Here is a 15,782-nt window from a genome sequence, read left to right on the forward strand (position 1 = left end):
TCAAGTGATTCTCCTGCCTCAGCCTCCCGAGTAGCTGGGATTACAGGTGCCTGCCACCATGCCTGGCTAGTTTTTTGTGTTTTAGTAGAGACGGGGTTTTACCATGTTGGCCAGGCTGGTCTTGAACTCCTGATGTGATCCTCCCTCCTCAGCCTCCCAAAGTGCTGGGATTACAGGCATGAGCCCCTGCGCCGGGCCTTAAAAGAAAAAGTCTTATTTGAGATTCTTCTACAAAACAAAGTTCCATCAAAGCCAACTTAAAAAGCCTATGTGAAAAGTAAATATTCTTGCTGCATGTTATACAAATAATCAGGCCAAGTATAATAAAGCAAATCAGTCTTACCATGATTTGTCTTTAGTAAAAATGTGAAACCAAAAAGAGAAAAATTATGTTTCAGCCGGGCGCAGTGGCTCATGCCTGTAATCCCAGCACTTTGGGAGGCCAAGGTGGGCAGATCACGAGGTCAGGAGATCGAGACCATCCTGGCTAACATGGTGAAACCCCATCTCTACTAAAAACACCAAAAAATTAGCCGGGCGTGGTGGCGGGCGCCTGTAGTCCCAGCTACTCGGGAGGCTGAGGCAGGAGAATGGCGTGAACCCAGGAGGCAGAGCTTGCAGTGAGCCGAGATTGCACCACTGCACTCCAGCCTGGGTGACAGAGCGAGACTCCGTCTCAAGTAATAATAATAATAATTAAAAGATGGATTTGGACAAAATGCATAAATAGCCAGCTAGAAGCTTGTCCAACCTATAGCCCTCAGGCCGCATGCGGCCAGGACAGCTTTGATGTGCCCCAAAACAAATTCACAGACTTTCTTAAACTTTCTTATTCTTCCAATGTGACCCAGGGAAGCAAAAGTATTGGACATCCTCAAGCCAGGAGTTTACCATGGGTTCACAATCCCTTATTCAAAATCTTTGGAGTCACATGTTTCAGATTTAAATTCTTTTAGGATTTCATAAAAGGTGATACAGAGATAATACGATTTGCAAAGAGACCAAGTCCCAGGAGATCCCAGCTTGTGTCCTGCAATAGTGAGCTGTACCTGAATCTTGTGACAACCTGGGAAGTATCAACTTAAAATCACCAGATGTATACACTTGGAAAGAACACTTTTACTAATATTGTGTTGTAACGTGCAGGCTGGGAAGTGGAGCCTCTGGCTGAGATGGAGAGCAGGCACTTTGAGGGAGGAGAGGTGGGACAGGAGTTTTATGCTAAATGGGTTAGCTAGTATACTTATTAATAGGTTATAGGAGGAGCTATGTATATTCATGAAAGGGAGTCACATGCATGTATACTAAGCAAACATACATGTTACATACATCCTGTGTTCACTTTGGGGTGGAGAGTTAACATTAATTATTTTTATATTTGTATTTTGTTTTTAATTAAAAAAATAGAGACAAGGTCTCACTATGTTGCCCAGGCTGGTCTTGAACTCCTAGGCTCAAGCAATCCTCTTGCCTTGGCCTCCCAAAGTGCTAGGATTGCAGGCATTGAGCCACCATACCCAGCTGAGACTTAACATTAAAATGCAGACTTAGGCCATACACATCAAAAGGTGAAACATAGGACACAAAGGCACTTTGTGTGCAGCCTCTGTAAATCAGCCAGAACCAGCCCATGGTTAACAGGAACTGATCAGGAAGGATAGCTTTGTGAGCTGGTCAGCTGTCGTGTCAAATCACAAAAAGAGAGTGAAGTCTGGCCATGGCATCAGGCAGTTGAAGCTGAAGTCAGCAGAGGAGTCTTCCACTCTCTGTTTTCCAGGACAGGATTCTGCTTAACTCTTAGGAAAAAAGCCTGGTAACAGTAAGGAAGAGGGTATACTGAGGTGTGACCAGCCTCTTGTCTTATCATAGCCAGGAAACCTAGATTTTAAAGTTTTTCTGGGGTCTCCTCGGCCAACAGGGGTTTGTTCAGTCAGTTGAGGGATCTTTGGATTTTCTTTTTATTCCACATTTCTTCCTTTTAGCCAAGATCTGCCACAGTCAGCATCAATGGCCAAATTGTTTGTACCATGTCGTTGCCAGGTTGGTGAGGCTACCTGCTCCAGATCTATCCAGTCCCTTGGTGGGACCCTTGTGGCCAAGAGATTTATAGCCAATTGAACATCTTGGCCAGACAGAAATAGAGGTGGGCAGGTACTCATCAACCCCTAAGGTCTATTAAGCAACATAAGGGCCAAAAGGTAGGGCTACCAATTTAACTTGTCTATAAATTCTATGCGTTGAGCCAGCATAATTCTGGTTTTAGCAGCAGACTTACAGCAGTTGGTTATACATATTATAAGTTATTTATTTATTTATTTATATTTACTTTTTAGATGGAGTATCCCTCTGTTGCCGAGGCTGGAGTGCAGCGGCGTGATCTCGGCTCACTGCAACCTCCGCCTCCCAGGTTCAAGCAATTCTCCTGCCTTAGCCTCCCGAGTAGCTAGGATTACAGGCACATGCCACCATGCCCGGCCAATTTTTGTATTTTTAGTAAAGACAGTGTTTCGCCATGTTGGCCAGGCTGGTCTTGAACTCCTGACCTCAAATGATCTGCCCACCTCCCAAAGTGCTGGGATTACAGGCTTGAGCCCCCATGCCTGTCCCATATTATAAGTAATTTAAATCTTATGAAGAAAAGTTCGATGGAGACTATAATTATAACAAAAACTTCAATAGCATCTATTTTTCTTTTGAGATGGAGTCTCACTCTGTCACCCAGGCTGGAGTGCAGTGGCGTGATCTCGGTTCACTGCAATCTCCACCTAGCAGGTTCAAGCGATTCTCCTGCCACCACACCCAGCTAATTTTTTGTATTTTTCAGTAGAGATGGGGTTTCACCATGTTGGCCAGGCTGGTCACAAACTCCTGACCTCAGGTGATCCACCCGCCTCAGCCTCCCAGAGTGTTGGGATTACAGGCGTGAGCCACCACGCCCAGCCTTCAATAGCATCTTGAAAGGAATTTCTGTTTGGTAGAAAGCCAACTGAACAGATCATTGATAGGATCAGTAGTTTTATTTCTTGTAATCATTTAGCTTGTTTGGAAATTCTATATGAGTTTCTCTTCTTCTTCTTCTTCTTTTTTTTTTTTTTTTTTTGAGACAGAGTCTTGCTCTATCAGTTTGGAATGCAATTGCGTGATCTAGGCTAACTGCAACCTATGCCTCCCAGGCCCAAGTGATCCTCTTGCCTCAGCCTCCCAAATAGCTGGGATTATAGGCATGTGCCACCATGCCTGGTTAATTTTTGCAGTTTTTGTAGAGATAGGGTTTCACCATGTTGCTCAGGCTGGTCTCAAACTCTTGAGCTCAAGCGATCCTCCGGCCCCAGCCTCCTAAAGTGCTGGGATTATAGGTGTGAGCCACCGCACCCAACCCTATATAAGTTTCTACTTCACCTGAAGTGTTGATGTAAGTGCAACAGGTGTTATGGGCCACTGCACAGACTCTTCCTTGTTTGGGTAAAAGAAAATCTGAAGCAATTAAATTATCTGTTACTACTTGAGGCAGGGAATTCAATTTGTTGGGCTATAAGGCTTTTTGTAGTGTCTTCAGCTACTTGTCCAATAGTGGCAGATAGGTTTGAATATGCTGGTCAGGTTTTGAATTAGGCTCCTTCAGTTTTGAATTAGTCTCATTTAAGGAGGTTATCTGAGACTCCCGACTGTGTTTAGAGCTCTCATAATACCACTGAAAAATGGTCTCCCATGGGAGGATTCCTTGAGTCCAGGAACTTGAGACCAGCCCGGGCAACATGGTGAACCCCATCTCTATAAAAAATTAAAAATGGAAAATAAAGAAATTAGCGGGGTGTGGTGGTGCATGCCTGTAATGCCAGCTACTTGAGAGGCAGAGGTGGGAGGATGATTGAGTCTGGGAGGTCGAGGCTGCAGTGAGCCATGTTCGTGCCACTCCACTCCACTCCCCATGACAGAGTGAGACTCTGTCTCAAAAAAAAAACAAAAAACCTCCCATTGCTTCTGGGAGGTCCTGAACCCTACTGTGCTTGCAAATAAACTAGGCATGTCAGACATTCTGTCAAAAGTTCTCCATTTTGGGCCGGGCGCGGTGGCTCACGCTTGTAATCCCAGCACTTTGGGAGGCCGAGGCGGGCGGATCACGAGGTCAGGAGATCGAGACCACGGTGAAACCCCGTCTCTACTAAAAATACAAAACAAAAATTAGCCGGGCGTGGTGGCGGGCGCCTGTAGTCCCAGCTACTCGGAGAGGCTGAGGCAGGAGAATGGCGTGAACCCGGGAGGCGGAGCTTGCAGTGAGCCGAGATTGCGCCACTGCACTCCAGCCTGGGCGACAGAGCGAGACTCCGTCTCAAAAAAAAAAAAAAAAAAAAGTTCACCATTTTGGCCTATAAATCTTTATATTGTTCCAGGTTAGCTTTTTTCCAGGATCCAAAATATTCACAAGACTTTTTCTCATAATTCTGAAACATGTATGTTGCTGATGGCAGCTGGTCTGGGACTGTCTTCCCCAGAAGAGCATAAGACATTCCTTCGTGTGCCACTAGAGGGCAAGCATCCTCACCAAACCTGATGGGCCGGATGAGTCAGGCCCCAATCTCCCCAACTAGAAACCTGGGGCCAACAAAGGTGGCCCTTGCAGGGTCCGGATGGAGGGGATCAGGGTAAAAAAATGAAGTCCTCGAGATCTCAATTCAAAAGTGGGAGATCTTAGATCAGGGAGAGCTTACCCACCTTCCTCCCAAAGCTATCAGGAAGACAAATGAGCTGTCAATGGCTCCACCTGGCACCTGTGCATTCACTCACGCTGGGGGAACCTAGGCTGCTCCATGGATCCTACTCTTGTCTTCAATTATATTGGCTTAAAATCACAAGATCTTTACATTTGGAAAAGAGAGTTTTATTTCTTTTGATGGGTTGCAACCCACAAGCTAGGAATTGAAGTGAGGGTGGGACAGGGGTTTTACACTAAATCAGTTGGCTAAACATACATATTTAATAAGTTTTAAGAGCATTTATGAATGTTCATGAGAGTTGCACACATGTGTACCAATAAAACATGTTAAATATGTCCCATATTCACTTCGGGGTGGAGACATTAAAATGCAATCGAATTAGGCTCTATATGTCAAAATGTGAAACACAGGACCCAAAGCACTCTGTGTGCTTCCTCTGTAAACCAGCCAGAACTGGTCCATGGTTGAGAGTCATTGCTCAGCCAGGAATGTTTTGTAAGCTGATCAGCTGTCATGTCAAAATCAGGAAAGGGAAGGGAGTCTGGCAGTTGGTTGAAATTGAAATCAGTGAAGGAGTCTCCTGTTCTTGGTTTTCCAGGGCTGGTTTCTGTTTAGCTCTTGGGAAAGAAGCCTGGTAACGGTTCGTGAGGAAGCAGGTGTACTGAGGTGTGAGTGACCTATCATCACGGCCAGGAAACTTAGATTTTAAAGTTTTTCTGGGGTCTCTTTGGCCAAGAGGTGTCCATTCCGTTGTTTGCAGGGCTGAGGATTTTATTTGTATTTCGCAGAGGGTTGAGTCCTCTGAAGCCCTCAGCAGGTAGAGGCCTCTGGAACCCTCAGGCCTCTTTCCTTCTTTATACCCCAATGCTGATGGGAGAAGGGCAGGCAGGTGTCTAGGAACGCCTGAACACGGGAGCTCCTCTAGATGGAGCTTGCCCTCTCATCCGCTGCCCTTGGCTTGGGGGCTGATCATGAACTGAACTTTATGGCTCCTCCACTGCAGGAGTAAACCTGCTCCCTGAGCCAGGCCCCTGGGCCATGAGGGCTTCAGAATAATACCAGCAAATGGAAGGTTGGGTTGGAGGTCAAGTTCAGTTCCTCTGGTAAGTCCTCACCACGTGTGGAGTCTCAGAGCCCTGCTCTGAAGGATGAGGTGGTGTGCCTATCTGGAGTCTGGGTGCTAGGGCCAGCAGGGAGGGACAGTCAGGCAGTCAGCTTGAACCAGTCCAGAGAGTATCTGCCTGAGCTGGAAGCTTAATACCACAAGGTTAACCATTGGCATTCCTTCTAACCCAACCCGAAGGCTGCCCTAGGACCAGGCAGATAACAGGAAGGTGTTTGGCTCACAGAGGTGGAGACTCTGGGCTTCAGGAAGCAGGAGAGGGGCCTCAGAGTGGGGAGGAGAGAACCCTGAGCTCTTCCCTGAGTGCCAGCCTATCACACATGCAATCTCACATCATTCATCTTCCCAGCTGCTGTAACTACTGATCTCGGTCTGATTCCAAGCCTGACTTCTTTCACCTAGCAGTTGCAGGAGGGAAGCTCTGTGAGGGGCCCACAGGGCACCATCCTAAGGAATGCAGATCCAGTGTTTCTTCTTTGGCCTTAACTGCTGCCCACTCCCCTTGTAATTTCTCTCTCAGCTACCCTGGAATTCTGCTCACACTTCTATTACCTCTAAGCCTTTGCACTTGCTGAGACCTGTCCACGGAATGCCATTCCCCGTGCTGTTTTGTGCTTGGCAAACATTACTCCTTTGGAAGCCTTCCCTGACCTCTTTGGGCTTCAGCAGAATAACACCACACTCTGTGCTTCCCTCTGTGAAAGCCTCATCTCCTTTTTCTAAGAGTCACTGGTTCTCAGAACTGTCTGTCCCTACTAGACCTTGCAAGGAACTCAATTCCCTTCCTGTTGGCTGAGACCAGCATGGGCCAGTGGACTGGATGCTCAGAAGGAATTGTTGACTGACAGAACGGATGCAGCGATTTCTTAACTTACTGAGCACATTCTTGGTGCCAGGCACTGACCCAGACCCTGGGGATGTAGCATAAAATGACACAGACAAAACCCTGCTTTCAGGAGAGTATGTTTTGTTAGGGAAAAGGCCGACAACAAACACAGTAGACAAAAATCTGCACAAAGACATAGTGTGATGAGAAATCAGCTGGGTGGCTTTGTCAGGTTGAGTGGTCAGAAGTCATTTTAGGGGGGGATTGTAGGTTGTGATCTAAGTGGCCACAAAGTGCTAGGCTGCAGAGGATTAATGAAGAACATTTCAGGCATGCAGAGAAAGAGTTGCTGGAGCAAAGACCCCCAACATGAGAAGTGTGACTGGAGCTCATTTATGGGGTGGTGTGGGAGAGATTTGGCTTGAGGGCTCAAAGGAGGGGCGTGATCTTCTGTGCTATTGTGAAGAAGTTTGGTTTTTACAGTTGATACCACTGAAAAGTATTGAAAGGTTGGTGAAAGAGCTGTAACAATAAGACATGTTTAAGGTCCATCAGCTACTAGAACATATAGGTGGAAGTGTGCTGATGAATAGAGTATATCTAGTTCTCCAGTCTCTCCCTACAACATATTTACTAGTTACAAAGGGGAAAGTGTAGTAGAGAAACGTGACAGACACAATCTCAAGAAAAAGATCAAAGTTAACGTCACCAGGAATGGGCAAACCCCACACTACGTGCCTCCCATTATGATGCACGGGATAACCATGTAGGGTATTTTTGCCCAAAACGCATAACCTCAATGAATCATGAGGAAACAGACAAACCCAAATGGAGGAGTATTCTACCAAATAACTGGCCTGTGGCTTTCAGCAATGTCAACATCATAAAAGAACCCCATTCCTTCCAATGCCCATCAGTAGGAGACTGAATTCAATGCAATGTACACATAGAATGGATTATTACCTAGTAATTTAACATATCAATAGGTCAATATGGAAAGATCTCAGAACAATGGCAGATGAAAACTGCACTGAGCTGCCCTTTCCCCACCTGTAAGATGAGCAGAAAACCAAAGTTTAATGGCACAGTGGGTTGACAAGGTTGTGGAGAAACAGGCACTCTCTCTCAATCTCTCTCTTTTTTTTTTTTGAGACAGTGTCTTGCCCTGTTGCCCAGGCTGGAGTGCAGTGGCATGATCATAGCTTACTGTAACCACAGCCTGCTGGGGCTCAAGCGATTCTCTCACCTCAGCCTCCCTAGTAGTTGGGACTACAGGCACACACCACCATGCCCGGCTGATTTTTTTGGTTTTTTGTAGAGTTGGGATTTCACCATGTTACCCAGGCTGATATTGAACTCCTGGGCTCAAGAGATTCTCCTGCCTCCCAAACTGCTGGGATCACAGACATGAGCCATCACACCCAGTGGAGAAAGAGGCACTCTCATACTTTGCTGGTGGGGGAGCCACATTGATACAACCCCCATAAAGTTGTAACTCTCAAAATTATATGTACTCTTGACCCAATAATCCTTTCTGGAATTTAAGTATAACATTCCACTAAGTAAAAGACTGTTAATTGCAACATAAGTTGTCATTTTTTTAAAAAAAGCAGGTCAGGCACAGTGACTCATGCCTAGAATCCCAGCACTCTGGGAGGCCAAGGAGGGAGTATTGTCTGGGCGCAGGAGTTCAAGACCAGCCTGGGCAATATAGCAAGATTCCTGTCTTAAATAAATAAATAAATAAATAAATAAATAAATGGAAACAAGGCAAGTGTTCATCGAGACCCTCCTCCCCACCAATATCTCCACCCAGTCCGCATCTAATGAAAGAAGGGAAAAGAAACTCTCTTCCCAACTTGAAGCCGAATAACTCATCGGCTATCTCTGCCCTTCTTCACTCCATCTGGGTCTTTCTCCATGTGTAGTGCCGGTGGGATGAGCTTGGCATGAGGGGGAAGCCAGTGCAGGGGTAAGAGACCCAGACTAATGGATCAGATACCTGGATTCTAGCTCAACCCCCACACCCTCCTTCCCAGTGAACATTAGGCTAGTTCCAGCCAGATATGGGGCCTGTCAATGGAAAAGATGAGGCAATGTGTCCCTCCAACCCACTCGTCCGGAAATTACAAGACACAAGACACATGTGGATTTGTCTATTAGAATAGGTTGTCGGAAGAACCCCAGAGGACCCTTCTTGGATCAGGAACCAATAATCCCACGAGACGGGGCCCCAGCGTTCATGGCCGCAGCATAGAACTTGGCCACCTCCTCATTGGGGTTGCCCTGGGCTGAGTCAAACCACATCTGGATGCAGCGGCCACTCCCTCGACTATAGTTGCTGACCTTGAAGGAGTGGCTCCAGAGGCCTTCACAAAGGGCAGCTGGAGTGGGGAAGTAGGACTCAAAGGTGCGGCAGAGGGCCCCGGCCGGACACTCATTAATCCCTGAGGGAGCAGAACATAAGACCCTTAGCTTCTGGGCCAGACCGCACCCCTCCCAACCCCAAAGCCCCATTCCCACTCCTCATCTCATCTCCTCCGGCCCTCACCCGAGGTCCAATTCCAGCCTTTCTGCCAGTTGCTTTTGCAGGTGTAGGAGGTGCGACAGTCCTCCCACCAGCGCTCACAGTCCTCTTTGCACAGGGGCACATTCAGGATGCGCTCTTTGCGCCAGCTCTGGTTGACCTGAGTGGGGAGAGATGGAACGCTCCTGTCAGCCATGTATCTCAGCAGCTTTATCCTTGACGGGGACCAGAGCTGTGGGAGGGGGCAGGGCGTCTACCACCCTCAGACCCGAATTCCTGGACCAAGCCCTCGCTGCCAGCGACTGGCAGGCTCTGCCCTCTGCTGAGGTTACTGTTTGTGGGAACAGCACTCATACCTGCTGGATCCACGGCCCCAGGTTGGGTGAGCACTCATAGAGACAGTTGTCCTGGATAAAGTGGTGCTTGCAGGCAGGCTCCATCTTACCACAGTGATCCCAGTTAAAGTTGTACAGGCGGGAGGTGTCCTTGTGCAGCTCCTGGCTGGTGTTGGCCGTGCAGCAGGCATTCTTCTTCCAGGGACTGCACTGGGTGGGGAAGACACAGGACTAAGTCTCTCCCCACCACAGCCATCTCCTCCTTATTCTGGCTCCTCTGCCCCAGGTAGGTCATCCAGAGGAACACTTCCTGGGGAGGGCCCTTGAGGAGCCCCCACCTGAGGACAGAGGCAATTACAAAATTGGTGCTTTCCCCCCTATTTATTCATTTATTTATTTGAGACAGGGTCTTGCTCTGTTGACCAGGCTGGAGTGCAGTGGTGTGATCATAGCTCACTGCAGCCTCAACACCCTGGGCTCAAATAATCCTCCCACCTCAGCCTCCTGAGGAGCTGGGATTCAGGCACATGCCACCAAGCCTGGCTAATATAAAATATTTTTGTAGAGATGGGGTCTCACTATGTTGCCTAGGCTGTTCTCAAACTCCTTGGCTCATGTCAGCTTCCCAAAATTCTAAGATTAGAGGCATGAGCCACCATGCCTACTTAATTTTGGCTTTTAACAGAGGGTAATACAGGGGATATAGGAGATGAGGGAGAGCCACTGTCTGGGAGAGTAATTATTAGTAGTATAGCTCTTAACAGTTTAAAAAGTTATCTCATGTTATTAAACTAACTTTTTTTTGAGACAGAGTTTCGCTCCTGTTGCCCAGGCTGGAGTGCAGTGGTGTGATCTTGGCTCACTGCAACCTCCACCTCCCGGGTTCAAGCAATTCTCCTGCCTCAGCCTCCCAAGTAGCTGGGATTACAGGCACGTGCCACCATGCCCAGCTAATTTTGTATTTTTAGTAGAAATGGGGGTTCACCATGTTTGCCAGGCTGGTCTCAAACTCCTGACCTCAGGTGATCCACCCTCCTTGGCCTCCCAAAGTGTTGGGATTACAGGCGTGAGCCACCGCGTTCGGCCTATTTCATGTTATTCAGCTTATTTATATCATTCATTTTGCATCCAGCCAATATTAACTGAGTGCTTATTATACATCAGGCACTGTGCTGGGTCCTAGGAATGCCACAGTGAGGGAGGGTATGGTTTTAGTGAGTGGGTGGGCTGTGTGTAGACGGGCGACAAAGAACACTTTAGGCATAGAAAACCATAGGTGCAAAGTCCCCGAGGCTTTTGCGCTTTATCCTCTCAACAACCCAGTACAAATTCTTACTCCCATTTTTTCAGAGTTAAAGTAAGCTAAACCCATGGTAAACAGTGAGGTTAAGATTTAAGGAGGCGGGCGGATCACCTGAGGTTAGGAGTTCGAGACCAGCCTGACCAACATAGAGAAACCCCGTCTCTACTAAAAATACCCAAAAAACTAGCCGGGCACAGTGGTAGGCGCCTGTAATCCCAGCTACTCAGGAGGCAGAGGCAGGAGAATCACTTGAATCCAGGATGCGGAGGTTGCGGTGAGCCGAGATCATGCCATTGCATTCCAGCCTGGGCAACAAGAGCGAAACTCTGCCTCAAAGAAAAAAAAAAACTATAACTAAGGACAGGGAGGAGAGGAACCTGTCCCAGGTTGTGGGGGAGGGTGGAGGTCAAGGGGCTTCTCTGGCTCTCCCAGGGTCTGGAGGTCCAGGTGGGGAGACTCTAGATAGATCCTGAGAGTGGTGGGGAACGAAGGAGCTATAGCCTGCACGTGGGTCTGAACCTAGACTTGACTAAATGTGGAAAAGGCAATCCTAGAAAGGTAAATACAAGGCAGGTAAGACAAGCAGAAATGGTGGAGGTTTCTCTTTGGAAGTCACTCTAGGCCAGGACTCAGAAAACCTGAGAAATCATGAGTCAATTGCTTAAAATTTCTGGGCTGAACCCTTGCACCTAGGGTCAAGTGATGGCAGAGGCATGACAGGTCTGAGCACCCAGGAGAAACAATAGGGAAATCCATGGGAGTGGAGCCGGATCTACCCATCTCCCACACCCTGGCCCACGCCCAGTGCCGGCTGAGACAGAACATGCTTTCCCGCCGGCCCGACTTCACACTTGCTTTCCCTTGGATGTCCCAACTCTTGGTCTTCCTGCAAGACCCCTTGCACATCATGGGTCTTGGGGTTTGGCAGACATGGGTCTTGCCTGTCAGGGTCAAGGGTTGTTGCTTCCAAAAGAGTTACTGAGTACATGAGAAGAACTCCCTTGCTATAGTAGGGGCTCAACAAATATCATCACTCTCATATAGCTCATGGCCCTGAGAATGATAGTCATCTGTCTCTCTCAAAGTCTACATCCACACCATTTCCTGGCAAGGAGGATGTGCTCTAGAAGGTTCTGAAAAGCAAATGAAGTGGTGGGCACAGAGTTTCCATTTCAGTTTTGGAGAATGAAAGAGGCCAGGAGATGGATGGTGGTGACAGTTGCACAACCACATGAGCATACTTAATGCCACTGAACCGTACAGTTAAAAATGGCTAAAATGGAAAATGTATGTTATGTATTTGGTTTTTTTTTTTTCAACCCCGATTTTAAAATAAGCAAATGGAATGTTGGGAATGACTCAGATGTCATGGGGCTTCCAGGCTGTCCTCTCTTCGCTTTAACCCACAGATTGTGTCCACGCCACAGTCTCTCCCTGGGCACATCCCCAGCCCTCTGGGAATGTGAACCCTTGTAGGGAGCAGGCCAGGAGACCAGAGGAATGAAATACAGGCACTCTCCTGAGCCTGGAGTTCAAATTGGAGCTCATATTCCCCGAGATGCCTCAGTGGCCTTACCTGTAGCATGGTGGCCCTGGCCGCCCCTCCTCTTCCTTGTCAGCAGCGGCACCCTTGGTTCTGACCACACTGGACCTGCCGTTGCTCGTGCCATCACCCTCTGACCTGTGTGCATGCTGTCCTCCACCAGGCTGCCCTCACCTGGCCATACAGCTGGTCCTCGGGGCTGGGCTGTGTCTTGTGGTGCTTGGCGTTCATGCAGACGTTGAGCAGGTCCGTCCTGGCCCGCGCACTCCCGGGCTGGGCACTCCCTGCAGCGATCACCAAAGCCAGAAGCAGCAGCTGCATCATCTGCCAGGCCATGTCCATCTATTCCTGCCAGACAGCCACAGTCAGAGGTGGACAAGGCCTGAGAGAGAGGCAACAGCCATGTGATTGTGTACTGTCTCCCTCCCAGGCCCAGATCTCTGCTGTCCCCACCCGGCATCCCCTACAGGGCAGCTGAGCCAAGAAATGCTGGGTGTGTAGAGGTGAGAGGGAGCCCTTCCCCTACCTGGAGGCAGGACCTCCACCAACAGTGCTCTAGGTTCAGGCTCTGACACCAGCTTGCTCTGTGATCTTGTAGGGAGCCACCGCCCTTGTGGACTTCCCCTCTTGGATTTCTCCAGTGTTTTATGCAATGCTTTTCAAATTTGCACAAGGAGGAACCACAGGTGGTGGCCTGCTGATGCAGGAGTGAGACTCTAAACAGCCTCAGGCTTCTGCTTCCTCAGCCTGTTCTCTTACCCTAGGGCAGCTGAGGTTTAGATGCCCAGGGAAGCTGAGATGGGGACAGCAAAGGCCATGGAGCTGTCAGCTATTGTTCATGGTCCCGGAGCAGATGCTGCGGGAGGCAAGGGGGTGGGGGCAATCGCACCTCACCCTTCACCCCTCCTGGGTCTTGGGAAATTACCTAGGCAGAGGCAGGCTCAGAGGTTGGGGGAGGCCAACAGGTCAGCGGCAAATGGAGGAGGGGGCTGAGCGAGAACAGTGGGCGCTATCTTGCCTCCCATCTCTCATCCCCACTTTTCCCTCTGTCCTGTTGCAGGGCCTTACCTCCATTCTCAGCCCACCTGGGAAGGTGGAGTCTCTCCCACCTCCCCACCTACTTTATAACCCCATCCTGCCTGCTTGGTTAGACCCTCTGTTAGGGAAGGTGCACAAGGCTTTGTCTAGGAGACAGCTCAATTGTCTTTTAATAAGGACCCAGTTAAATTATGGTACATCTACCCAGTGGAATTTAATGTGGTAACAAAGAAAGAGAAAGCTCCTGATGTACAAATATGGAAAAATCTCCAAGTGCATTGTTAAGTGGAAAAAGAAAGGTGCAAAAAAATGCTATGTAAAAAAAAAAATTCTCTGTAAAAAAGGAGTAAGAATGTCTGTGTTGACCGGGCGTGGTGGCTCACGCCTGTAATCCCAGCACTGTGGGAGGCCGAGGCAGGCGGATCACTTGAGGTCAGGAGTTCGACATCAGCCTGGTCAATATGATAAAACCCAATCTCTACTAAAAATACAAAAATTAGCTGGGTGTGGTGGCACACGCCTGTAATCCCAGCTACTCAGGAGGCTGAGACAGGAGAAGCACTTGAACCTGGGAGGAGTTTGCAGTGAGCCAAGATCACGCCACTGCACTCCAGCCTGGATAACAGAACGTGACTCTGTCATTAAAAAAGAAAAGAATATCTGTGTTTGCAGGTGAAAATTCTGTGGCAAGGTATGAAAAGAAATTAATAACATGGTCACCTGGCAGAAGAGAACAGGATTAGGCATGAGACTTTTCTCTGTAAACCTTTCCACATTGTTTTGATTTTTGGACCATGTGACTATAAATCTTACTTAAATATATATAGGTATGTGTGTATACACACATAAATATACCAAATATGAAGTGAAAATACTAAGACACAGAATGACTTCTCTGACTTGATAATATGTATGTAAATTTTGATAACACTAGAATGTATACAACGGTACATTTAAGTTAAGGATACTATACATGTGCTTGCAAAAGTATGAACATGAAGCCACCAAGAGTTCTGGTCCCTGGACATACGTCCAGTAAATTCGATGCAGTTATACCATATATATCCCATTTCTGTGCACGAATGGTAGCATACTGTTCTGTACTTTGCTTTTTTGGGTAGTTTCACTATAAATTTATTCTTTTGACAAAAAAACAAAAACCTCATGAACTCAAGTTATCCACAGTTGCACACTTGAGTATTACTGTACATTTGATAACTAAAGGTATTTCTTTATGCCTTGTAGGGTCTAAACTTAAAACTATTTCATTAGCCATTATAAAAAAAATTAGTGGGCTGGGTGTGGTGGCTTACACGTGTAATCCCAGTGTTCTGGGAGGCTGAGGTGGATGGATCGCTTGATCCCAGGAGTTTGAGACCACTTGGGCAACATAGGAAGACCTCGTCTGCACACAAAAATTGCCACGTGTGGTGGTGCAAGCCTGTAGTTTCAGCCATTTGGGAGGGTGAGCTGGGAGGATTGCTTGAGCCCTGGAGGTCGAGGCTGCAGTGAGCTGTGATGGCACCACTATACTGTCGGAGTGAGACCCTGTCTCAACAAAAAAAAAAAAAAAAAAAAAAAAGAAGAAGAAGAAGAAAAAAATAAAGAAACAAAGAAAGTTAGGAAAGAGAACTTCATGTTTTCAAGTTAAAAGTGCCTAATCCTTGGTTTGTATTTCTCCAACACTCTTGCAGGCAGCAGAATCGCTACTAACCTGGGAAGATGACCGGCACTCCTCCTGTGTTTTGCTTATGTAGTGTGAAGTGATATTTTCCCATTACGATGTTGGGAACATCTCCAATACTGTCATCATTAACTTGGCTAGTAGACAGCCTCTCCTGAGGCAGAGCCTGTGTTTTCAGTCTGGCCTCAGTATCTGGTCCTGCTACAGGTGAGTCTGAGGTGATAAGACCAGTGTCTAGTTATGAAGCCCTTGCCTCCCCAGGGCTCCATTATGGATGAGTCCTGCACCATAATCAGCAGCCCTCTGCCCTCCCTCCATTGCACCCACCTATGACTTTTCTCTTCTTTTCAATGCCTTCCCCCAACAACCTCTGCCTGTGACTTTTTGAATGTGTTGCGGGGGTCTTTGCAGAAGAATTGCCCAGCTGAGTTTTGCCCAAATTCCTGACTCACAACATCTTGGAATGTAATAAAATAGTTACTATTTCAAGCAACTATGTGTATTTGATTTTTAAACTTTTTGTTTTGAAATAATTTTAGGCTTGCAGAAAAACTGCAAAAAATCGTCAAAAGGTTTCCTGTATGTTTTTATGCAACTTCCCCAAATGTTGGCATCTTATGTAACCAAAGCCCAGTTCTTAAAAAAATCAGGAAATTAATATTGAGGCAATACTGTTAACTAATCTACA

General features: G+C 47.5%; 1 protein-coding gene and 1 long non-coding RNA gene across 4 annotated transcripts in view; one reads left to right on the forward strand and one right to left on the reverse strand.

The window, feature by feature from the left end:
• Positions 1-15,782, forward strand: part of LOC115838610 — a 60,476-nt gene that overhangs the window by 40,723 nt on the left and 3,971 nt on the right. For both annotated transcript variants that reach the window (XR_004033657.1, XR_004033656.1), the window contains exon 2: positions 15,105-15,301. This is a non-coding gene — a long non-coding RNA (uncharacterized LOC115838610). The remainder of the gene's footprint in view (positions 1-15,104; positions 15,302-15,782) is intronic.
• FOLR3 (folate receptor gamma) lies at positions 8,806-12,942 on the reverse strand. Of its 2 annotated transcripts, none has more exons than XM_030829450.1 (5): positions 12,899-12,942; positions 12,547-12,720; positions 9,548-9,864; positions 9,216-9,351; positions 8,806-9,111 (listed from the first exon to the last, which is right to left on the reverse strand). In XM_030829450.1, the coding sequence occupies exons 3-5, from the start codon at positions 9,629-9,631 to the stop codon at positions 8,867-8,869; spliced, it is 465 nt and encodes a 154-aa protein (XP_030685310.1). In that variant the 5' UTR covers positions 9,632-9,864; positions 12,547-12,720; positions 12,899-12,942; the 3' UTR covers positions 8,806-8,866. The 2 variants fall into 2 exon arrangements, with proteins under 2 accessions (XP_030685310.1, XP_003254810.1); XM_003254762.2 differs by having other exon boundaries at positions 8,808-9,111; positions 9,548-9,736; positions 12,899-12,914.

The sequence above is a fragment of the Nomascus leucogenys genome, chromosome 15 (assembly GCF_006542625.1).
Source record: "Nomascus leucogenys isolate Asia chromosome 15, Asia_NLE_v1, whole genome shotgun sequence".
In the NCBI taxonomy this organism is placed as follows: domain Eukaryota; kingdom Metazoa; phylum Chordata; class Mammalia; order Primates; family Hylobatidae; genus Nomascus; species Nomascus leucogenys.